At 33.5% G+C, this 27,057-nt stretch overlaps 1 protein-coding gene across 1 annotated transcript in view; it reads left to right on the plus strand.

The window, feature by feature from the left end:
• The window catches only part of LOC114327520 (rotatin), a 247,415-nt gene that overhangs the window by 128,471 nt on the left and 91,887 nt on the right, over positions 1–27,057 (plus strand). The window contains exons 18-21 of the mRNA XM_050643983.1: positions 14,176–14,332; positions 14,388–14,563; positions 21,419–21,539; positions 21,590–21,788. Of these exons, the coding sequence (XP_050499940.1) occupies positions 14,176–14,332; positions 14,388–14,563; positions 21,419–21,539; positions 21,590–21,788 (653 nt within the window). The remainder of the gene's footprint in view (positions 1–14,175; positions 14,333–14,387; positions 14,564–21,418; positions 21,540–21,589; positions 21,789–27,057) is intronic.

A 27,057-nucleotide genomic window follows, 5' to 3' on the forward strand; every position in this document is an offset into this window, starting at 1 on the left:
GTACGTTTATAAAAGAGATCAAAGAAACAATCGGGAAATCAAAAAAAAAATACGAAAAAAATAAGAGTTTGCAAAAATTGACACAAACTTAAATAGATTGTTGCTCTTGAACAAATAAAAAGAGTCCAAAGGTCCTCTATTTCCTCTTTTCAATTCTTCTTCAAGAATATTAGGTCTTGGGTCCACACTTTAAAAAATCATGATTACGTCCCTCACGAGGCTTCGTTTATTCCGTTATTCATGTCGAGTCGGACAACTTTTCTAATACGGAGAATTTTCGGGAGAGGGCGTTTCGTAAATATAGAAGTTTCTAAACTTTAGTGCTTCCAACAACTGGAGTACCTTTAAACATTTGTCGAACAACATTACCAGTTAATTGTAAAATTGTGAGTATTTTTATCAAAGAATCCTGCAAAAATCAGCTGTGAGGGTATAAATTTTATGACTATGATTCGTGCGCTCATCCCCACTCCAAGTCACAGCAAAGTTATGGAATCTTAAAATTTATACCCGCACAACTGATTTTGCAGAATTGTTTTATAAAAATACTTACAATTTACTGGTAATAATTTGTCCTTGTCGGACAATTTTTTGAGGGTACTCCAGTTGTCAGAAGCACCAAAGCTTAGAAACCTTTATATTTAGGAAACGCCCCCCCTCCTGAAAATTTTCTGTATTATAAAGGTTGTTCGGCTCGACATGAATAACTGAATAATAGAAGTCTCATGAGGAAGGTAATCATGATTTTTTTAAGGGGATCGGTACAAATTTTCGTCTCCAATGCTGTTTAAATGGGATTCATTTTGAATCCTGAGAAAATTAATAAGTATTTTTAAAATATTTACACGCAGAATGAAAGATTACGTTCTTACCGAGAACCGAAAGTCCATGAAAACTTCGGACAGTTTGTATATTAGTGCACCCCGTGCACCCTAATATTAATGTGCGTATTTTGGCATTGGATTCGAGCTTGACATGTAACACCGTTGCCATATCCTCTATTTTTTCATACTATCATTTTACTTACAGTTGCATTTAAAAAATAGTTTTTCACCAATTTTGTATGTTGTTTTGTATTGTTTAGTATGTTGTTGTTTTCATCAATTTTGAAAAAATGTGAAAACGTTGAATTATTTACGTCCGTCTGTCCGTCCGTTGTCTGTCTGTCTGTAAACTCAACTCCTCCGTCATTGTACCAGGTAGAATGACAAATGAGGTATCAATTGAAAACTTATAATCCAAAGATGGTGACAAATTTGACCTAAAGGTGACAAATTTGACCTAAAGGTGACAAATTTGACATAGGCTGTCTGTCCGTCCGACCGAGAATATAATTCCTTCGTCACTATACCAGGTAGAATAACAAATGACGTGTCAAATGAAAGCTTATAATCCAAGGGTGGTACTAAAGGTGAGAAGTTTGATAAAGGCTGTCTGTCCGTCCGATCGGGAATATAACTCCTCCGTCACTATACCAGGTAGAATGACAAATGAGGTGTCAAATGAAAGCTTATAATCCAAGGATGGTACTAAGGGCGAGAAATTTGACATAGGCTGTCTGTCCGTCCGACTGCGAATATAACTCCTCCGTCACTATATCAGGTAGAATGACAAATGAGGTGTCAAATGAAAGCTTATGATCCAAGGATCGTACTAAAGGTGAGAATTTGACATAGGCTGTCTGTCCGTCCGTACTCGAATACAACTCCTCCGTTATTAATATAGATAGAATGACATGAGGTGTCAAATGAAAGCTTATAGCCCAAGGATGGGATTAAAGATGAGAAATGTGACATCGGGCTTCCGGTTTTAGGTTTGCAACCGTAAGTACTGTTTTAAAGTCACCGAAATAGTATAAGAGATATATCATTCGACGTGCCTTACCAAGATGAGAACAAATGTAGAATTTTGGTTTTAATATCATTTCCGGTTAAAAGGTTCTAACCGGAAGTGCCATATTATAGTCGCAGAAATACATGTAACACATCAATCGAAGCGTATTGAAAAGTCGAGTTTGAATCTTTAGTTTTGATTTTGAAGTCCAATTACTTGTTTTTTAATACAAACAGCTCAAAAGAGGCATGTTAATTATAAAAAGTAGATAAATAATTATAATAAATTAAAAAATAGTTTTGAAACACCAATAAAGTAAAGTTTTTTAATACAAAAAAACTCAAAAGATGCATTTTAAATCTAAGTTACCTTAAAATCGTTATAAAAAAGAAGGTCAACTGATAAATAAAAAAGATCAATGAAGATAAACTGTATAAATGTAAAATTTCTCACCTTTAGTACCATCCTTGGATTATAAACTCTCATTTGACACCTCATTTACCTCATTTGTCTTTCTGCCTGGTAAAATGACGAAGGAGTTATATTTAAGGTGGGACAGACAGCCTAGGTCAAATATCTCACCTTTAGTACCATCCTTGGATTATAAGCTTTCATTTGACACCTCATTTGTCATTCTACCTGGTATAATGACGGAGGAGTTAAATTCGCGGTCTGACGGACAGACAGCCTAAGTAAAATTTCTCACCGTTAGTACCATCCTTAGATTATAAACTTTCATTTGACACCTCATTTGTCATTCTACCTGGTATAATGACGGAGGAGTTATAGTCGCGGTCGGACGGACAGACGAACGTGGATAATTCAACGTTTTCAAATTTTTCAAAATTGGATTCAATTTAAACGTTCTTATAAAATTATTCTATTATTCTTGTAGGTACAGCTGGTTCCTAAAAAAAACTGATACGTCTCTTAGTAAGATTTGATCATTTTGAGCAGTCTATTTGATTGGTCTGACATTATATTATTTTTTATTATGACAGACAAATAATAAGATAAACAAACAAACAACAAACAACTGATTACATACCTATATGTTTTCATAAATTGTAATAATTATTAAGGTCTAAATTTTGATATTATTTTGAATTCCTGCATTTTATAAGAGTATATAAATGATAGTTTTTACATATAATACGGATTTCTTGCTATAATTGCATGTGAAGTCATTCTTTGAGGTTGAACAGAATAAGTTATCTGACAAAGGACACCGCACACATCTTATGGAAAATATAATGTCACTCAAATTCAATAAAATTTATATGAATAGATTCGTTTTAAATTAACGGTCAATTCTTATCATTGCGCCAACTCTTAAATGATTAATTACGGCGCAAATTGCAATTAAAGTTTATCGAAATCACATTTCTGGAGTTCATAAATGTGTCATTTACAATCACTGTTGCTCTGGGTGCTATTCAAAACAGCTTAAATCCCTCTGGGCCTAAGCGGATTAGTGAAACTAATCCGCTGATTTATGGAGTACCGATAATTTGGGTATTTTAAAATATTTTTCTCTCTCTAACTTATGTACGTACCCATTTGATTTCAGATTTATTTATATCAATTTCTGCTCTTATTATTGAAAATACAGAGTTGGCGCAATGATAAGAATTGACCGGTAATTTGAAACGAGTCTATTCATATAAATTTTATTGAATTTGAGTGACATTATATTTTCCATAAGATGTGTGCGGTGTCTTTTTAAGATTTGGCAGTGACAATGACAGTATGTAAATATGTAATAAGTATTTATCCTTCAAAGTTGCCAGCTCAATTTTCTACAAAATACGCTTTAAGAGTTGTATCAGTTTTTTTGGAATTTTTTACATTGATTGAGATTATCAAAGAAATAAACAAAAGAGTATGGCAACACTGTGACGCACAAACATAATATTCAGATGTAGGTTTCACAGGGTTCACCGTTTCAAATATACTGCTCAAAATGATCAAATCTTACTGAGACGTATCAGTTTTTTTTTAGGAAACGGCTGTACCTAAAAGAATAATAGAATAATTTTATAAGAACGTTTAAATTGAACCCAATTTTGCAAACTTTAAATTATCCACGTTCGTCTGTCCGTCCGAAGCCGAATATACAAGCTGTCCAAAACTTCTGTATTCTTTATTTTAATAAGTTACAGGGGTGAAACACTAAGAGAAAATGTAGTGTGATTTTTAATTTCCAATATATCATTCAAAAGAATCTTTTTATTTATTCTAAGGGACTTTCGGCCCTCGATAATAATTTAGTCTTTCATTCTGCGTTTAATTTTTTCTTAAATATTTATTAGTTTTTTCAGGATTTGAAAAAAATCGACACCATGTCCGTGGTGATATTTTCCAGATCTTTGTCATACACGCACTGAGTCGAATATAACATGGTGACAAGACAGTGACAATTTTAAATATTTGACATGGCTTATTAAATAATATTGATAGCGTATTTGATAAATAATTGATTTAAGACGTGAACTTAATAAAAAGTTATTTATTGTTTATTATTTATGGAAGATCCAAGCAGAGAATACACCAGGATATATTCTGTGATCCAAGTTTTTGTTGTTAAATATGTTCAAAATTGTAAGCGTTCAATAGTAACAATTATATTATTAAAAAAATCACTTTATCACTTTTCCTCTTTTTACGATTGAGTTATAGTTTTTGTTGTACATTATATAAATTATTACAATACCTGAATACATAGTTAGTGAAAAAATTATCATATTAATTAACTGGATGAATAAATACAAGTGTAACAGTTATCCAAGAACATTTAAAAGCCATCTCTTTAAAGTTAATGATGACATTGTCAAGTATAGTTTACATATCCATACCAGTGAGAATTTTACTACACGTAATTTGCCGTGTAAAGAAAGAAAAAGTAGGGACGCAACTAAATTTTTAACGCGGCAACACCGGATTAGAAACAAACATAATGAGATAAGCCTATTTTATCTCTCTCATGAAACTTTTTTAATACGGCTTTTCAACGCTTCTTATTTATTTCGGGCTTTTATCATATGACAAAAATCCGAAACAAATGAGAAGCGTTGAAAAGCCTCATTACGCGCAATTGCTCAGCCAATTCTCGCTTGTCATACAGTACTTACCACAAACATTCGAACGTTAAGGTAACCGCTAGTTGTTATACCGCTTTTTGAAAAAAAAAATAAAGATGTATAAAAATCAATTTACAGTCAAAATCGTTTACAACGACACCGGCTATAATCTACAATCGGATATAACAAAGAAAATAGTAGGTCCCGTGAAATGACATATAAAAAAAGCATTTACATTGCTTATAACGAACAAATCGGTTAAAGCAAACATATTTCTTGGAACACTAGCAGTTGAAATATTGGTTACAGTATACATATCTGTATCTCGGAGAGATACAACGTCCATTTTTTTCATTTATGACCTTTTTACACATTATATAATAAACAATTATAACAAATGCATGATTTAAATGACAATAGATTAGACAATGTCCTAATATAATATTGTTTCCATATCCCAATAAATAACTTTAGCAATAACACTTTCTGTTGAAAAAAGTTTAAAATTGCTTTCCTGTAAAGTTATGAAAATGGGCAGTGTATTGTACTTCTCCGAGGTACCGATATTACCACGAAATGAAAAGGAAGGTTTTATTAATTTATGGTTATGATGGTACATCCGGGCAGGGTTCACTTGTAAGTCATTTAGACACTAGACTTCCTAGGCTAGTCCATTATTACAAGATTTTGTTTACATTATTACACCATTTGGCCCAAGAGGCCCAATGGTGTAATTGACATTATTTGGTCTTTTTAAAAATAAATAGTGTATGTATGCCCATACTGTTATAATACAACGATTTTGAGAACCCTTTATATTATGAGTATTGTTTATTGACTACCTGTACTAATTCCAATATCTTTATATTATTATATGTATGTATGTACATATTTAGATTTACGTAAGTACAATAAACACATATGTTAATAACATATTGACATATGTGTAATATGTTAAAACATATTATAAGTATAGATTAAGTTACACATTTTTGCATCATAAAGTTACAACGAACTGACTATTGCTACCAGTGTAATATCGTTTATAGCAACCTGTTCGTTATAACAGATAGAACCGCTTACAGAAAACACTGGCTACAACGTACAAAAACCACCAGTCCCCTGAAGTTCGTTATAAACGGTTTTGACTGTATGTCACAATACTATTAAAAATTGGAAATGCCGACTATCAATCATTGACTTTCATTACATTGCTGTTTTTATTTATTTGACATGTACTATTCACGGAGGAGATGCGGATTAAGGGGATGGGTACGTAGTTTCTGCTCCAATGCTATTCAAATGGGATTCATTTTTTTTTCAAATCCTGAGAAAACTAATAAGTATTTTTAAAAAATTTAAACGCAGAATGAAAGATTACGTTATTAGCGAGACCGAAAGTCCCTGAGAACTTCTCTAATGTTTATTTTAATAAGTTGCAGAGGTGAAAAACTAAGAGAAAATTTAGCGTGATTTTTAATTTCAAATATCTCATTCAAAATAAACTTTTTATTTATTCTACGGGACTTTCGGCCCTCGGTAATAATTTAGTCCTTCATTCTGCGTTTAAATTTTTCAAAAATATTTATTGGTTTTTTCATAATTCAAAAAAAATGAACACAATGTCCGTGGTAATATTTTCCAAATCTATCTTTGTCATACAACGCACTCAATCTAATAGAATATTGCCAGCATATTCAGCTCTATTCTGTAACTTTTAACAAATCGAATAGAAATGACCAAGTCGAATCGTAATTACCCGAAATCGGAGTGTTTGTTATGTATCGCGTCACTTTAGTGTTTGGATTGGTATTCTGTAACTCTGATCGTAAGCAAGTTAAATCGAAATCGGCAATTTCTATTTCACGCGGTCAAGCGGTTGTGGCAACCCCGCATTGTCAAGCGAAATTAGTGTTCTGTGACCCGTTTGTTACTGGTTCTAAATTTGAAATACGACACCGTTGCCATATCTCCAATTTTTCATATTATCACATTACATACAGTTGCTTTTTTACAAATAGTTTTGAAATAACAAAAAGGAAAAGTTTTGAAAAGTAAACAATAAAATGTTAGTGTAAATATTGGACATAAAAACCTCAAAAGATGATAAATAGTTTTAAATCAAAGTTAATTAAAATTGTTCTAAAAAAGAAGATAAACTATTAAATAAAAAAGATAAATGAAGCTAAGATGTATAATGTAAGATATTACTAATATATACAGTCTTAAGATTTGATTCAAGCTAAAATAACTGATAAACAACTTTTCCCAAAAACGGCGTATTTTCTATAATTATTTTCTTTTCTATAAGCGTTAATGCGTTAATGAATACAAATACAAGTAAACTGATATAATATATTTATCAATCAACGCTATAAGTCTATCTTTATATTTTAAACGTTCTTGTACAATCTGTTCTTGTACATTATGCCATTGATTGAAATTGTACAAGAAATTAACCAAAAAATGCTTGGCAACACTGTGACTGGCAAACATTCAGCATTCACAATCTGAATTTCGGATGACAAATCAATTTTAAGGTTAGGTTTAGTGCATACTCGCTCGTACATGTCTAAATTAAATATACAATTCGCTAAGTAAATACCACCACAGACTAAAAATTAAGCAGATACAAAAGATAAAAATACTATAAATAATGATAAATAAGTAGTAATAAATTATTTTTAGCAGATATAAAATATAAACGTCAAAACAAAATACAATGCGTTTGCGTCAAACACAATTCCGATTATCGAAATCTAATATCGACAGGGTAAATGGTGTCGAAGTCATTTCTATTCACTATTCCGATTGTAGAGATTCTGAGGGAGTTATGGAATACCATTTGACTATTTCTATTCGACTTGGCCACTTCTGTTCGATTTTCCTGACTTCTATCAACGAAATGAGTTACAGAATAGGCATGATTGTCAGTTAGACAGTGACAATTTTAATTTGACATGGCATCGGGAATATTAAATTTTGAATTGTTGATTGAATAATATTGATAGTGTATTTGATAAATAATTTATTTAAGACGTGAACTTAATAAAAAGTTATTTATTGTTTATTATTTATGGAAGATCCAAAGCAGAGAATACACCAGGATATATTCAGTGATTCAAGTATTTTGTTGTTAAAGATGTTCAAAATTGTAAGCGTTTCATAGTAACAATATATTATTAAAAAATCACTTTTCCTCTTTTCTCGATTGATTATTTGTTTTTGTTGTACAGTAGATAAATTATTACAATCACTGAATGCATAGTTAGTGAAAAAATTATCATATCAATTAACTGAATTAATAATTAAGGCAATTAATTATACAAGTAGCAGTTCTCCAAGCACATTCAAACGCCATCTTTAAAGTTAATGATGACATTGTCAAGTAAAGTTTACATATCCATAGCAGTGAGAATTTTACTACACGTAATTTGCCGTGTAAAGGCAGAAAAAGTAGGGATAGCTGCAAAATATTTGCGAATTATGTACCGATGGTGTATAATGTATAATCCCTCTAGGGCTCAGTGGAGAACGTTGTTCAGATGGAAACACCAATAGCGATAAAGGAATTTATTTATAGAACCGACACTAGGGTAATTTTACCCCGGGAGAACTTTTGAACACTGACTGGTTACTGGTACGCGTTTAGTTGAAGACTGATGAAGACTCTATTTGAAGTTACATCTTGACAGCTTGAGTTGATTCTTGAGAATGATTCTAAATGAGTATACTTTCTCAGCGGTGGCACTTAGTATTGGTGTCAAGCCACGCGCTGAGTATATTTACAAATATTGAGAACAAAGAAATATATTTGATCATCAAATTAAATAATGCAATTGCCCGAATTATTGTTTACAATTTACAATTCGTGAACTAAATTAGAAACCCGTACATGTATTATACCATAACAAATTGGCTCATGTGATATACGGGGTGATAAAAATATACTGTTCAATATCGGATATGAATAATGAATGTTTGATATTGGACATGCTGCGGACGGCCAAGTAAGTACTGCCCGACGAAATAAGTAATAACGAATGTAGTCAGTGTTCAAAGTTTACAATAATCATGATACATTAGGTTACCAAGATAGGTTAATAAAATATGTGATGTAAAGACACTAGTATTTGAACAAATAATACTTTTCCAACTGCAACACCTTAGGTAATAAATCAAGGTTAAATCTGAATCAGAATTTAAATCAAAACATTCAAATAAAAGTTTATAAAGGTATTGAGTGGGATATGTTTCAATATGTTAGTTAAGAATAATATTATTATTGTATTCTCTTATTATTATAATCGTAGTATTAGTTATTTTATAATTAATGTTATAGAATTGTACTACGAGCTCTCTGTCTATAATTATATGTAGATATTTTTAATTGTAGTTTATTTCATCCAAACAAACTTGAATGGAATTTGCAAAATATGTTTTCTGTTACTCGTTTTATCTTACATCATATTACATGTGTAATGAAAATAAAGTCGTGTTTTCTAACGATAAATATTTTGAAATAGGTAAAGTTATTAGATTTTATTATTAGAGTATTTAATATTCTTCTTATTATAGCATTGTATGTGTGTGTTTAAGTATTAATTATATTGGTCACCTTTTCGTCTTAGTTTCTTCTACGACCATAATCGAATTATTAGTTTATCAACCCTGTAGTTGTGTACAAGAATTGTATAAGTTTTGTAGAATAGAGTAAAGTGTAAATAAAACCTACAGTAAGTAGGTTCCTTGGCGCGGGACAAAAAATCCCTCCATTTGCAGCGTTATAATTAATTTCCAAAAAAAATTATCCTAATTCCATAATTCCAAGTTCCGTTTGCTTATTTCCATCATGTAAACAATCTATTTTCGTGTTAAATATGCAGGTCTCAACCGAGTGGGATCCGTACTACCACCCTAGGCCTACCTCTTAGCATCATCCGACACTACTTAGTTTTCAACCCTTAAAGTCAATCCCTATCTAGTTTGCATACATTTCTGAAAATTTTGCATCAGGCACCGAATTCTTTTGTCGCTCACGGTGGTTGTAAGTCACCTGAGCCCATTGTTTCTTTTTTCTGCTTTGCTCACGGTGGTTGTAAATCACCTGAGTCCATTGTTTATTTCTTCTTCCTTGCTGAGCTTGCTGTGCTCCTCTTTTTCTCTGTTTCCTCTTCTTATTATGATAAGTCCTTCTTTCATATGTTTCATGTTTCTTCATATTTGTATAGTTTCTATATTGATACCTCCTCGTATAATTTTCTCTTTCGTATTTATTTGTATTCTTGTAATTTTTCTTCTTGTTTTCGCTTGTTTTCCTATAAGTTCATGTAAGGTACGTCCTTGTATCACGACGTCTTTCTTCTTTTGTTTTTCTGTAATTTTTTATCACGGTACATCTTCGACCCGTGTGGTTCGTATTGTTTTTTATTTCTGTGACCACGATACGTCCTCGTGTCACGTCTTCTATTTTCTTTTGCGTTGGTTTTGTCACGTTTTCCTTGGCATTAGTACTGTTGCAGTTTTGTTTCTGTATGTTTCTCTTCTTTTTTCAGAGTTATTGTTATAATCTTTCTGTGTTACATTGTTTTCTTCTTTCCGTCGTTCAACGTTTTGTTTTGTATTGTATTTGTGTCCGTTTGGTACATCTCTTCTGCTCCCTTATACCTACTGTCATTCGGTACCTGCGGGAGTCTTTTGTTTTGTTGGGACGAGGGTTTGTCACTCTTTGCCCATGTAGTAATGTATTTGTGTCCGTTTGGTACACCTCTTCAGCTCCTTAATACCTACTGTCATTGGGTACCTGCGGGAGTCTTTTGTTTTGTTGGGACGAGGTTTTGTCACTCTTCGCCCATGTAGTAATCTATTTGTGTCCGTTTGGTACACCTCTTCTGCTCCCTTATACCTACTGTCATTCGGTACCTGCGGGAGTCTTTTGTTTGGTTGGGACGAATGTTTTGTCACTCTTCGCCCATGTAGTAATGTATTTGTGTCCGTTTGGTACGGTACACTTCTTCTGCTCCGCTACCTACTGTCCTTCGGCTTCTTCTGGAGTCTTTTGTTTGGTTTTTTCACTCTTTGCCCACGTAGTTGCCCCTGATACAGAGCTGAATTGTACTGTATTGTACGGTAGTCATCGTATTATGACCTGTTTGTTGAGGATTGGATTCCTTTCTTTGTGTCGCTCCTGACACTATCCATCCTCGGTTCGTGTTTTGAGTGGGTAGGCCGTTACTTCCTCGGTCGATACCCTCCTCGTATATGTAACTGTATTTTTTGGTAGTGCTCATGTAGTACTAACGCCTGTTTCTCTTATACTGTTTCCTGTTTATAAAGTTGTTCCAATTCGCACATTTCTAATTATTTTCTTATGTAATTGAACAAACTGTCGACGATATGGAATCTGCAATTTTTCTATTTACAACCTATGACACTGACCTAATTGTAATCTTGTCTGCTGTTATGTAATTTGCAACTCCTGCTAACGTGTTATGTTTTGTGACATTGACTTAATTATGTGTAATGTTGTGGTAGGACACGTAAATAATATTGCAACAGAAATTATTTTTATTTTCCCTGTATTGAAATACTTTTGTATACTGTTTTTCATTTATTTATATAAGGATTTTGAATTTTAATTCAAGCAGCTATTTAAATCGACTTCAGTCTAATTATTTAAAATGTTTGGTAAATGTATATAGCTACGTTAAATATAAATATATAATATATGATTCCTTTGTAGAATTATGAAAATTTTACGTATTTGATTTTAATTCAAGTGACTATTTATGTTTTGAACTATGCGTATCGTATTTTGCTGAACAAGATATAAAGATTTTAAATCAACGTTAATTAATAATTGTCTGTGTTTTGTTGAATGCGTTATATCTTTTTTAGAGAGGAATACCTTTTATTAATAATTGTTCAATAGTTTATGCAAACGTAAGATAATTTAGATATAAATGAAGAATATTGTATAGACTGGACTTTTATATTTTGATTTATTCGGTATACGATTCGTGTAATGTTGGAAAAATGTAATTCGTTCAAAAACTTACGGTTTTTTTTTCTCGTTTCTGCGCGTTGAGTCGCTCTCTTGTCTGGTTGGCCCTGTGGCTCGGTCTGGATGCTGTTGCGCTATCCTGCTTGTTTATGGTTCGCCCTGTCGCTCTGGTTTGGCCCTGTGGCTGTGGTCGGGATGCTGCTGCGCTATCCTGCTTGTTTATGGTTCCTGATCTGGAAGCTGTCCGGCTCTCCTGATTCTGGTTTCTGATTTGGAAGCTGTCCGGCTCTCCTGCTTCTGGTTTCTGATCTGGAAGTTGTCCGGCTCTCCTGCTTCTGGTTTCTGATCTGGAAGCTGTCCGGCTCTCCTGCTTCTGTTCTCCCGGGCCTAGCGTCGTCTATCTGGTACTGGGTTTGTTTAGTGTGGACTGTAGTTGTAGGATCTCCTTTTTTCTCGATAAGGACCATGTATAATCCCCACACTCTAACACAACCCGTGCCCGGGAGCCCTTAAGTGACTCGAAGGAGTAAGTTTATAGGCACATGTTGCTTGGTGGAGCTGATTCTAGAGAATGATTCTAAATGAGTATACTTTCTCAGCGGTGGCACTTAGTATTGGTGTCAAGCCACGCGCTGAGTATATTTACAAATATTGAGAACAAAGAAATATATTTGATCATCAAATTAAATAATGCAATTGCCCGAATTATTGTTTACAATTTACAATTCGTGAACTAAATTAGAAACCCGTACATGTATTATACCATAACAAATTGGCTCATGTGATATACGGGGTGATAAAAATATACTGTTCAATATCGGATATGAATAATGAATGTTTGATATTGGACAGATGGCCTTAAAAGGCTACATCAGCGCGTCATCAGTATTTTGTTTTCGAAAGTTCTGCGAACTGTCAACAGTGAGTCTGCAGTAGGTACGTGACACTATACTATCAAAAACGAAGGCACAATATTGTGATAAAGTTCTTCCACTCTAACTTCTCTCATGCTTGAAATTATTCACGAATTATTTTTTATACTAGGTCTCCTTTTTACACACAGAAACTAGTATTATAGCAAAATTAAGCCGGTTATCCACAGAAACTACAATAAGATAAACAAGGATAAGTAATATGGCATATCGTTGATACCTTGTTTACTATGAATTTTGACGTTTATGATTTTGTGACAGTGGCATTAGGGCATTTGTTGGTTATTATTTTAATTTATTGTTTATTTGGTTTTTCAAATATTTCACTTTTAGCCTTTATATATGCTATTGTAATTTTTATTTTTAAATATTAAATATTTAAATTATTGTTAGAACGACTAACTACTATCCTCTCTTAATTTGATTACTTCCGGTTAGTACGTATTTATTTTTTTTTACGCAAACGTGACAAAGTAATATTTAAGAGTGTGGCTATAGTTCTATCGAATGGAAACTTATTTGTCTATTTTCGAGATTACTGTTTAATTTTTTGTTTTTTTTTTTATTTAATTATTACCGTTCTATACACTAGTAATAGTCGGCATGAAGTTCATACTGTTTAAGGTTGAGTTCATCAATCTCCTCAATAGTGAAAAAAGATTAAACATTTCAGTAAAATAACTTTATAAAATACGTCCACGGGATAATAGCCATTTCCTTGTTATTACCACTGACAGTACGTATTAATGATACTACACATCGACGTACGTTTCACTTTATGTTTTGATTTAACTTGTTTGAAAATGAATCATGAGGCATGGGCAAAGAAAAATGGAACAACTATAATAATAATTATTATTATACTCAAAGTTCGACTTCTTGTTATACATAATCGATTTTAGTACCTAATTCCAATGTGACACAAAATCTAGGCATGGGATAAAAAAGTTTATTTGAAGAAAATGTATTTTTTGTTCTTCTTAATGGCGGTACAGACTCGTTTTTATAATATTTTATTTAATTATAGCGTAATTTCCACATACTAACATATTTCTCAAATTGGGCTCTGTACCGCCATTCTTTATTATATTACGAATATGTGTGCCAAATAACTCGAAAAAATATTCAAAATTAAAGCTGCAATCTTGGAACGCGTTTTCCGCGTGCTGATCTAGCCTTTTAATTCGTAGTTTTAGGTTTTGTTCATAGAAAAGAGAGATAAAAAATCATTTATGAATAATTCAAAGGCGGACATACTTTACCAAGTATCACATAATATTAATGTTCATATCAAATAAACAGAATACATAATTTTAATTAATTTTAGGGATGGGAAACATATTTTTTTGACAATATCGAAGATATTCCTTTGTACAGTTTTATTGCTCTTTGGGCAAGTAGAGATGTCATATTAAGAGCAGCTTCAGTACAACTATTTGCTGGTTTTACATCGTCACCCAGAGCTGTAATTGAAATAGTTCATGGTAATATTAAAAATGAATTAATAGTAATACATGTTCTCTAAATATATCTTTTCAGGATTCGGTAACGACACAAGTTCTATTTGGGATTTATCGTTAAGAGTACTTAATGACTATACCGAAGCCAATACAGTTAGAGAAAATGCTGCTGAAATACTTGCAAATCTTACGTCACATTGTACTCCACTGGGCTCCGACAAATCATGTGATAACACAAATTTTGCTCTAAAAAAGGTATCTTCTCCAGATTTTGTTTAGTATTTACTTTAAAATGTACTAAATATTTTTAAACAATCTATATATGTATACAAAATAAAAAAGATCACACATTTTTGGCCCTAAAAAATAAAAAATGATTCTTTTGTGATCAAGTACTTGATAATGAAAAAATACGAACCTACTATTAGGACCATAGTCACTGAACTTCAGTTGAACCTCCATCGATTTTTATGAAAATTGGTTAGTGGTTAGAGGATACCCTAAGGCCTAAGGAACAAAAAAAATTAAGGAATGTTGGTGACATAGTGTCAATTTGCGCTTCTTGCATTTTAGGGGTGAAATCAACCCCTGTTTTAAAATTATTTTTTATATTTCTGAAAGTGCAGTCACCGAAGATTTTCACCTCCGATTTCGTTGAACCTTCATTGATTCCAAAGAAAATTGATGAGTAGTTAGAGGATACCTTAAAAACAAAAGTTATATGGTGTCAACTTGCGCTTATTGCGTTTAAGGGGCGAAATCACCCCCTGTTTTAAAATTATTTTTTAAATTTCTGAAAGTGCAGTCACCGAAGGTTTTCACCTCCGATTTCGTTGAACCTCCATTGATTCTCATGAAAATTGGTGAGTAGTTAGAGGATACGTCAAGAAACAAAAGTGATATGGTGCCAACTTACGCTTTTTGCATTTTAGTGCTGAAATCCACCCTATTTTAAATGGTAAAAATGCAGATTGGCTTAAGTGATCTAGTTTAATTAAATAAAATAAAAGTTTTTTAACATTTCTATGCACAATTTATGATTCTAATTCATTTTTCAACTCTTTTAGCAACCTCCGCCCAAATCAAAAATCATAAAAAAGTTTGATTAAATATTTTCGCGGCCAACCTAATAAAATTTCACGTAATTGTTGTTGCAAATAATGTTAAGCAAGACTCACCAATAACTCACAAATAAAAACACTTAGGTATGTGGAATGCTTAGGAAATAATAAAGTGCCATAAAATAGCATTTTATAACAATGCTAAAATACAGGGTTCTTCATTTGAGAAAACTCAAGAAATACTCATTAAGTTTCGAACAATCCTGTACCTATACTAAAATTAAATATTTAGCTATATTAATAATTTTTAACAATAGTAGACTATATTAAAAATCATTTGAACATAACTAGAATTTTTGAAATTTTGAAATCGCTACAATTATACAGGGTGTGAATATTGCTATGAAATTAATAAAAAAACGTAATTATCTTTTAAACTACTTTGTATAACATTACAAAACCTTATATTATATATACAAAACACCCTCAGCGCCAGTGTATCCTTTTAGATACACACTGTCCTCAACGCTGTGTACCAAAAAAGATACACATGGCTCGTTGTGTTCGATCTGTTGTGTCTCCTAAAAGGACACACTTGCTTAAGTTTTTATATGTAGAGAATAATGTTATGGCCTGAGCCATTTTCCTGGTATAACTTAGTTTGGCCTGTAAATAAATAAAAAAATTGCTTCAGTCACCCTAAAATAACATACATAAAAAACTCTATTCATCCAAAAAACGTTTTGGCCCAGAATAAAAATTTTGTGAACTTGCTTGGCGCTGAAAGTGTTAAGAAAAAAAACGAGGAGACTCCAAAAAGGAAAAATATACAAGGTGTTCCATTAAAAAAAAAAAGATAAGTTTGTTTCACCCTTTCAATAGGGGTGGCCCTGTATATTAGGAAATATTTTCAAAATTCTGTCTACGAACCAATCTTACCTAAATAATTTTTTGTATCTTTTACGACAAACGTGTAATTGGACTTCCCCGCGCCCTGTATACATACAAAATCTAGGCTACAAAATTATTTTCAAAAACATTGGCTATTTGTTTTTTAACAATAACTCCGTTAATTTTTTCGATATCAGGTTTATCTGACAACCATTTCAAAGGTAGTTGCAAGAGCTATAACATCATATTAAATTTAATCTTCTAAATCACATTTAAAAAAAACAAAGGGTAAAAAGGACCCTGTTACATGGTTCTCGCAGTAAAATTTAGGCTTTAGACGTTTCTATCTCAGTTATTTTTTATCATACAAAAATAAAAAAACAGAAAAAGCTTTGCTAAAAAGAAAACATTGCAGAAATGCATTTTTTCACGAAAAATCAAAATCTTTGATCTTTAATAACTCAAAAACTATTGATTTATTTGAATAACATATAACAAATTTTACTCAGAATTGGTCCATCTATCGATTTCTGGGGATATTTTTAATAACATAATTTCCACCCCCAAGAAGGGGTGGCATCCACCCTCAGGGAAAAAGCGCAAGTTGGCACTATGTCAGCTTTGTTTCTGTAGGTATCTTCTAAATATTGACCAATTTTCAAAAAAATCGAGGTTCAACGAAATCAGAGGTGAAAACTGAAAACCTTCAGTGATTGCACTACCAGTTGAATAAAAAATATAGATATACATTCGTAATAGTTTTTCTTGCAGAGGGTTTTATTAATATGCGTATATATAACTTCGCAACTTTGTCGAAAGTATGACGATGTAACTCAAAATCTTTTAGACAAAAGAGTGCTCATTTATAAGATACGAGGTATTTTATTTAAACATTAAAAAAATTTTACTTCCTGACATTCCTTTATATTTGACAACAAGGTCAAGTAGTTTAATACACGTCAAATTATAGTAAAACGAATTTTTCGCTATCTTCAGAGGCATAAGTCATTATTATGACTTGATTATAAATTGATTGCAGAAAACTCGCACTCGTCGTAACTACTATTATATTATTATTAAGTATATTAAAAAATCTAAGAAAATGTTTTTTCGTTTAAATATTTTTAAGCAATACTGAATATGTATGTGTTTCTGTTCTAGTTATTGTTTGTTAAATTTATTAATAAACCTTAAAAACTATAAAGTTTCATCGACGTGATAAGGCTACCCTATAACGAAAACCATCGACATGATAGATACATATTGAAAAACTAATAATTGTTTTATGTTTATATATCTCCAAAAACAGATTTTATCCGTATTGAACAAACAAGAGTATACAGTATGTAAACCGTTCAGCTGGACATACGGAATATACATTGAGAGAATTGTGGCAACTGCGCTAACCTGTGTTAGTTGAAGCTTCTGTTCGAGTACGAGTTTTTGGTGCGGTAGAGCTGTTAGAACGAATATAATGAGTTGGTTTTAAAGCAAGGCTGTCCATAAATAAATTAAAAACAAAGTTTACTTTACCTAATTTTTAAAATATTTTTTATTTAAAAACTAATTTTAAAACAGTTTTCCCATTCCCTTAGGCCAAAAATATTTAGCTACTACATTAGCATATTTTGACGTTTATTTGTATCAGTCGCAATGAGTTGTCAATTTTCAGGTTCATTCCCCTTAATGCTAACAACCATATTGTCATCGAGAGAGCTCAGTTGCCACAATGATCTCAATATAATACAATGTATGTATTTATGTATCTAAATATATACAATGTATGTTCCCTATGTCCAGCTGAATGATTTACGTAATAGGGAACTTGCACATTTTTGTTTTATTACATAGTAATGTTCAGTTCCGTTTAAAAAGAAGATTTCCAAAATTTCACGCCTCAAAACCTCATAATAACTTAGGAAGTACAAATTTAAAAGCTTCTGTTTATTTAAATCACAAACGATCGAAAAAGCGCGCGAACCCTTGTGACGTCATATTATTATATTTTGTAATAACAGTTTTCATGTCTAATGTAAAACAAGAATAAAAAACCGCTGAACGCCGTAAAAATGAGTGGCGCATACAATATTCCAGCTACAAAAGATCTGATATGAATATTACGTGGCGCGAAAATGTATTTTCATTTTGATGCAAAACAAAATTCTACTTTTATTTTAAAAGATTTTTCCATAATATTTGCTAAATTTGAAGTAAAACAAATTACAAGAGAGTAACTTTGATACACTTTGAATTTTGAAACTCTTTTGTGGCGCGTTTACTTCAAATTTAGCAATATTTTGGAAAAATCTTTTAAAATAAAAGTAGAAGTTTGTTTTGCATCAAATCAGATCTTTTGTATCTGGAATATTGTATGCGCCACTCATTTTTACGACGTTTCTCGATTACACGTTAAACTTTATAAATGGTCGCCTTTGTCGCATTATCTCCCAAATGATCTAGTGTCCATCGAATGTACACTAGATTTTTTTTCTATTCGAAATAGATTGAAAAAAAATATTGGGATGGCCGGTAAATGAACTCGGATTGCCCGTTGCCAGATCAAATTTAGCGTCGTAATCACTACAACTACATAAACCATTCCAGGAATAATCGTTAATTGGAATATACTTTTGTAGCTTAATAACTTCTAAACGGCGTAACCGATTTTGATCACTAAACATGAGTTTGAAACGTATTGACAAGTAGTATCTGATGCATATAAGGTCAAGTATGATAACTGAAGCTATTACAGAAATTATTGAGCTTGAAAAACCGTTTTCCCCATAGGAAATAAATTTGATCATACTTATGAAGCCTATAACTTAATAAAAATTCGAATTTTCCCGGATATGAGGTATACACAGTTAGATTCGTCTAGAGTCCTTCTACAAACGCTCAGTATTGGCGCAATTCGTAGGCTGAAATTTTGAGTAATTGTCAAAAACCAAAATTTTCAAAGTTTAGTTTTTCGGCTATACTGAGCCGTGTGTATGTCTGATACTGATGGCTTAGACACCATTTGAAAGCTTAACTCAACACTATTGATTTGGTGTATTTGCGGTTCTCCTGTCTCTTCTTGAACCGAAGATACCTATATACCCCCAAAAAATATGCCATTTTGTACCTATCCAGTCCTATAACTGGCTTATAGGTGGTCGAAAGTCACAAACTACACCGGTTCTGAATCGGCCCTGACACCCTTTTGAAACACAGAAAAAAAATTCAGATCGGTGTAACTTTTCCACAAACATACACACGTACATACAAACATTTTCCCCTTTTTAAATAGAAATTGAATAAAATTTCTTAGCTCGGTAACTTTTGAATGGTATAACCGATTTTCAAAATTTAACATGCGTTGGAAAGGTATTGATCAGTACTTTTAGAAGCCGTAAAGGTCGGCCTTATATTTTCGAAATTTTTGGGAGTTTTGGGGACGAGTACGAAAAACAGACCGTAAAATCCACACCCTTGGACCAAAATGGATGGTTGACATATGGATGGGCGAGTCTTTTCCTATACTTTAAGGTGAGATTGAGCCTCATTTTCAATTCAGTCAGATTTAGAAAATCGAAAATTTCATGTATATATTATAGTGTCGCATGTACGGGGGTTGTGCGCCACTGGCGAGAACTACCGATCTCTGGGATTATATATCATTCTGTTTACTTAGGAATTTGATACAGTTTTTGAAGTGATAGTATTGAATTGTATGTGTATTTACTATGGAAAATAAAAGTAGATACTATAAAAATGTTGTTTTGGACCATTGTGTTAAAGTAGAACCATTAAAAACCCCAATAAGATATTTATTAGATTGCCAGTTGATAAGAAACGACGTTTAACGTGCATATTGAAAGGACATTTTCAGTTCATTCTCAAAGTGTTCATGTATGTGAGATTATTTTTTTTAATGGTTTAATATCTGTTGTCTGCTTAATAGTTTTCTAATAAATCAAGTGTATTTTGAACAAAAAGAAAATATAAATTCTGGTATATTTTGGTGAATTAATTCTGAGTGAATAAAGGTGTATGCTCATACTTAATGGGTAAGTTATCATACCTACTGCCCTTTAGAAAAACACTCTTCCGTCATTTTAAAAAAATTGTCTTAACAAAAACACTCAAATATTATGAAATATATCGTTGGCAGCAACTATCTAAAGATTTATAAAACTGAGGTACACCATAAAATGATTGCAATAAGTAAACGAATATCAAACATAATGAATTAATGACGCAGATCTCAAATTTGATCATATGACGTCACGACCAATGAGGGTGCGTTTTGGGCTGGCTGCTATAATCTGAATTTTCTCTCGATTTTGATCGTCTTTAGAGGCCAACCGAAAGACAAGAACAACTTTTTTTGTTTGATATATATTTTAAATTATGTTCTGTTGTGATTTATGGCATTTTTTCGTATTTAAAATTTTATGCAAGTTTCCTATTAAGGAATAAAAAAATGTACTATAGTGGATTCGCTAATCTGAGACACACCTGTCTAGTGATGTTAGTAATTTTTTTTGAAAGTTAGGTTGCTAGACGTGACTGGAAATTACTACACAACCAAACATTTCTGCTCATAGCCAATATTATTAATAGTAAACAGACATAAATAATATAAACCTTACGCCAATCAATAATTATTTATTTACACCATTATAATCTATTGATAACAAATGAAAAAATTATTTATTGTACAAAATAAAAATATTTTGAAGAAATAAATTCCACAAAATTTTATGAGTTTGGTATACACTCCCACTATTTCCACTAATTCTTCTTTTTTAATGTAAGAATAAGTTGACTTGTGCAGTTCATAGTGTGAAGTAGGAATTTTTGTTTTCCTACTCTGAACTTATGAATCTGGGCTGAGCGAATTTAGTTTAAAATGATAATTTTGTAATGGCGTAGAATATAGAAATAAATAACTCTTCCCATGCACCCGCTGTACATTTCTGATGATAACGAGATTTTTTTTTTCTATAATTTTATCTGTTCTAAACTATCTGATATTGCTTCAAAATATTATAAATAAACAGAGGTGCTAAAATAATTATGAGAATTCTTAATTTTGACATTAAAATTGTACTGTTAAAATAGTTGCTGATAATAATTAATCAACCTCAATATATTTTTGTCCATCTATTTTCAGAGTTCTAGCCTCACATTAATGAATCTCATAGATGAACATAATTTTTATAACAATTTTGAAATTATCCTCAATGATCTCTTTACGACGAACATTCCATATAGAAAATTTAGGAATCTCGAAAGTAAGTTGTTGTGTCTTTTATACTGCAGGTTCTAATATTTACAATTTTAGAAATTAAATTGCTCAAGAATGGTGCAGAATCCGAAAAATCTTGGACGAGTTCAAGTGATAGTGATATCAACAGTTTAGTTACGACTACCCCTAGTTTAGTAAAGACAGTGTGTAATTTTTTACATAACCTTTTGGCTATTGATGCTGTTGCAGTTAGTCAAACAGTGCAAGAAAAGGGCATTGCAAAGTTGATTTTCAGGTAACCTTATACAGGGTGTTTCATTAATAATTGTCCATATAGTAACTGGAGAAACCTTAGCACAAAATACGAAGATTTAACCTAAAACTCTTAAATAAAATGTGGTTCCTTACTGAGTTACAGGGTGTTTTATCTAAAAATTTAAAAACTATTTTTGCTCAGCATTTTAAAACTATTCGACGTATCCTTTTCGTACTTGGCAGGAAGTGCGACTACTAGACACACTACTAAATTATGATAAACAAACGTTTCTGGCTATTACCAGAGGCGTACTACGGGGGAAAGTGAATGGTTGACCCTTTCCAAATACTACGCCACTGGCGGAATTCCTATTTTAGTTCAATTATTGGATTCTCCAATACTTTCTATGAAAATAATGTACTCTTCATTCGTAACGGTAAAGTCATTAGTTTTCGAGATCTTTGAACTTAAAAATGAAACGACACAGTTATTTTGATTAATGTATTCTGTCGCTTCATTTTTAATTTCAAATATCTCGAAAACTAATCATTTTATCGTTTCGAATGAAGAGTATATTATTTACATAAAAAGTACTGGAAAATCAAAAAATTACACTAAAATAGCAATGTCGTCAGTGGCGTAGAATTTGGGAAGGGTCAACTAGCCACTATCCCATGTCGTACGCCTCTGGTAGTAGCTAGAAACGTTTATTTATCTTAATTTAGTAGGGTGTATAGTACCTACACTTTCTGTCAAGTATGATAAAGATACGCCAAATAGTTTTAAAGTACTGGGTACAAATTATTTTTAAATTTTAATCATATGAATCATATCATAAATTAATCAAAATAACTGTGCCGTTTCATATTTAACTTCAACTATCTGGAAAACGAATGACTTTATCGTTACCAATGAAGAGTATATTATTTACGTAGAAAGTATTGGATAATCTAAAAACGGTACTAAAATAGTAATTCCTCCAGTGGCGTAGAATTTGAGAAGGGTCAACCATTCACTATCCCCTGTCGTACGCCTCTGGTAGTAGCTAGAAACGTTTGTTTATCATAATTTAGTAGGGTGTATAGTAGTCGCACTTTCTGCCAAGTATGAAAAGGATACGTTGAATAGTTTTAAAATGCTGAGCAATAATAGTTTTTAAATTTTTAGATAAAACACCCTGTAACTCAGTAAGGGACCACATTTTATTTAAGTGTTTTAGGTTAAATCTTCGTATTTTGTCCTAAGGTTTCTCCAGTTACTATATGGACAATTATTAATGAAACACCCTGTATACTTATTATTTGCATTTACTTACACTCATTTTTCAAGACTTCTGATATACCGCAGTCTTTAGAACTGATATTAATTTTGGTTCTCTAATCAGTCAGTAAGGACTAGATTATTAAATAGGTTAGTGAAATTAGTTGTACTGATATCAATTACCTATAACGATTTCAAATAAATGTAATCCTTAATCCGAAAAAGATCAGCTGTCGGTAAAATGAAATTTTTTAACCAAATAATGGACCATTTTATATACAAAATGAAAACGAAAATAAGAGCAATTTGCTTTGTACATGTTTATTATGAAATAGTTTTAACTGTGTTTATATGTACGTGATGAGTCAGTACATTTAAAGATTCCTATTGAATGATAATATTCAGTGAGTAATGAATAATACACTAGCACCTTATTCACTGCAACATTTCATGAGAGGATCCTAAACGTATTTTTAAGTGAACCTTAATGGGTATGATTGTCTTAATATTATTGTTCTTGTAGCGTTCGTGTCTTCTTTATCCAGTTTGTGATGTTTAGTTCCAAATCGATCTCCTCCCATCACAGTTTTTCATCCTCTCAGCCTCTTCAGCCCTTTCATTGCTTACTTTCTATCGAGTTAGTGATAAGTTAGTTTTGCTAACCGTGTAATAATGGTAATGGTAATGGTATATCGGGGCAGGGCCCACTTGTGAGCCCTTCAGACACTTAGACCTCCTACGGCGGGTCCATTGTATCACCCCTATCTTGCTGATCAGATCAGGTCCATAAGAACCTGGTATTCGGCGTTTATGGGGCCCAGGCGGCACCGAGCTCCCATGCTAGTCCCCCAGAAACCTTATGGCCTCACAGAAAGCCACAAGTCTCTTGAAAGACAACTCCCTCACCTGGCTCGGCTGCATAGATGCCGATCCTAGGATCTGCCAACTCCGATAGGCCAATACCGGGCACTCCCAGAGGACATGTGAGGAGGTTTCCTCCTCCTCGTTACATAGAAGACACCATGAGCCATCCGCCAGTCCAAGCAGATGAAGGTGCCGTCGGAGTCTACAGTGGCCGGTGAGCATACCGACCACCAGGGAGCATCTTCTACGATCCATAAGAAGCAGTTGGGCTGTAAGACTTTTGGATGACCCCACTATGTGGAGCCTGGCTTGTCTCATACCTCCACAACTGGCCCAGGAGTCCTGGAACCTCCGCAGAAGAAGCTCCCTGAGACTACCCCGACCAGTACCGAAGGACACTCCAATCACAGGTTCGGGTCCTACAGGCAGAGAGGATGAGCCCCGTCTTGCCAGGGCGTCAGTCCGTTCGTTACCTTCCACACCTGTGTGTCCCGGTACCCATACCAATCTAACCCTGTTGGTAACCCCAACATCATCCAGAGCTTTCTTGTACTCAAGAACCAGCTTAGAGCTGATCTTGGGTGCTTCCAGAGCCCTTAGCGCTGCCTGGTTGTCAGAGCAGATAGAGATGGTCCTGCCTGAGCAAGCCCTATCTGTAATTTCTTGAGTACATACCAGGATCGCAAAGATCTCGGCCTGAAAGACATGAGAGCATGAGAGCCGAGAGCCTGGCTAGACTCAAATCCGACTCCACCTCAATACACTCCAGCACCTGCCCGCTCGTCTGTTCTGGACCCATCTGTGAACCAGGTGAGCCCACTCCGACAGATTAGTGTAGGTTCTCGTTCTACCCATTCATCCCGGTCAGGAAATTGGACCAAGAAGGAGGAGAAAAATCAAATTAAGGGGACATAGAAACCAAAACCTATAGAAACATAGAAACCAGGGGACATAGGAACTGTACCATAGAAAGCACAGGACAACATTCGATAGCCTGTCTCCAAATGTCACAATGGCTCATCCGCCCATTCGTTCCCAACCAATATCCAGAGCAGTTGAGACGATAGGCTGCCATCATGGCTTCGTGCTCTACAATGAGATGTAAAGGAGGTAAATCCAGCAGAACCTCAAGAGCTGCTGTGGGAGTGGTCCTCATGGCCCCTGTGATGTCCACGCATGCCAATCGCTGTAGATGAGCCAACTGGACCTTGACTGAAGACAGTCTAGCTCGGGGCCACCACACGATTGCCGCATACGTCAGTATAGGTTTTATCATGGATTGGTATATCCAATATAGAATTTTCAGCTGCAGACCCCATTTGGCTCCGAAAGCTCTTCTGCACGCCCAATAAGCTGCAGCGGCCTTCTTCAACTTAGCGTCCAGATGTTCCTTCCATGTCAGTTTAGAATCCAGGATCACTCCTAGGTACTTCACTGACCTGGAAATCGATAATGTTTTGCCATAGAAGCTAAGATTTCTAGTAGATCCGATGACCCTTCTCCGAGTAAACGGAACCACAGCAGTCTTCTCAGGATTAACCTTGAGTCACTGCCCCGACACCATTCTTCAACGAGCCCGAGAGCCACCTGAGCGACCTCGTGCACTGTTCCCGGAAAAAGTCCCTCAATAGGTAAAACTACGTCATCGGCGTTGGCTTGTGCATACATACCTTGTTCTGAGAGTCGCTGAAAAAGGCCGTCAACCACCATGCACCACAACAAGGGGGATAAGACTCCTCCCTGAGGGCAACCACGAGATGCCGACACCCGAACGCAACAGCTGTTCCGGTACGCAGCTACCTGCCTCTGAGAAAGCAGGGCCCGGATCCACCTGACCAAGTTTCGGCCAACCCCATGCTTTTCTGCAGCATCACACATAGAGTCAAAAGTTACTAACCGTGTATTTTGCATGTCTTTTATCTATCACCATATTATTTGATATTTTATTCTTCCTTAATTGGCTCTTCTAGATTTTTATCTGCTTTTCTCGTTCTTCACTATTGTGAACCACTTTGCCTACTACTTTAATACGTTTCTTTGTCGTATTTTCAGTATACATATTGTTCTTTTTTGGTCAATGTTTTGTATCTATTTCTAGCCATTATTCTTTTTTGAACTCATACACTGTTGTTAGATTTTCGTGTTATGATAGTTCCAAGGAATCTCTCAATTTCTTCGAAGTTGTATATTTTTTCTTTCGCACTTTTTACAATCATATAATATTTCCCTATGTAAATTGTCTATCGCTCTCTACTTATAACTATACTATCACAATGTCGCGTTGACATTTGGAAAATACCTCACATTTATTTACTATTTTAATTTTTTGACAACGCTGTGTGGTTCTGACATCAGAAATCTTGAACTACGCGCGACGTAAGCGTATTTTTGCAGTAAAAAAACCATATATTGCATTTTATCTCAGTTTGAACAACCACAAGTGCCCCCGATGAGAGTTGAATAACAAAACACGTGTAGAGCAATGGGGTATTCGAATTGAAATAAAATGCAATCGTCTACTTTCATATAGCATTATAGAAAACCTTTCTGTAGACCTTATTTCGACTATTTTTACCGTAAATTGATATTCACACTCATCCGTAAACAATTGTTTTTTTCAATTGTCTGTTGTCACATTGATGTGTTCAGGGCAAATGCAAGCCTGCGTCTTTTGTGAGCAGCAATAAGTAATGTCCCGTTGCTGGATTGCAAGCTGTCAAACTCGGTACACGACAATTAGACCGAAAGCAGTAGACCGAACTCATTGGACCGAAAAGCACTTTACCGAAACCTCACTAGACCGAACAGCATTAGTCCGAAATGGTACATAAATTAAAAAAGATTGCAGTAAATTATGCTACAAAACATCGTAACCGACAAAACGGACATTTTACAGGAGACGACTTTTTCTTCTACCGACTTTTTGATTAATATAATTAAAATTTTGAAACTATGATAAATTAGTACATAAAAAAATATTAATTTAAGAAAAAAAACTGTAATATAACATTATATTATTAAATTATGTAACATACGATACTTTGTTAGACCTTGTCTGTGTAAATTTTAGTTGAAGCTTGTCGCTTAAGATAAACATACGATAGTTTCAAGGTATCAATCTAAAAATGAATATTCATAAATAACGTAAGTATCTAACAGAAAAAATATTATTAATAATAAAAAT

This window comes from Diabrotica virgifera, chromosome 2 (genome assembly GCF_917563875.1).
Source record: "Diabrotica virgifera virgifera chromosome 2, PGI_DIABVI_V3a".
NCBI classification, from domain to species: Eukaryota; Metazoa; Arthropoda; class Insecta; order Coleoptera; family Chrysomelidae; genus Diabrotica; species Diabrotica virgifera.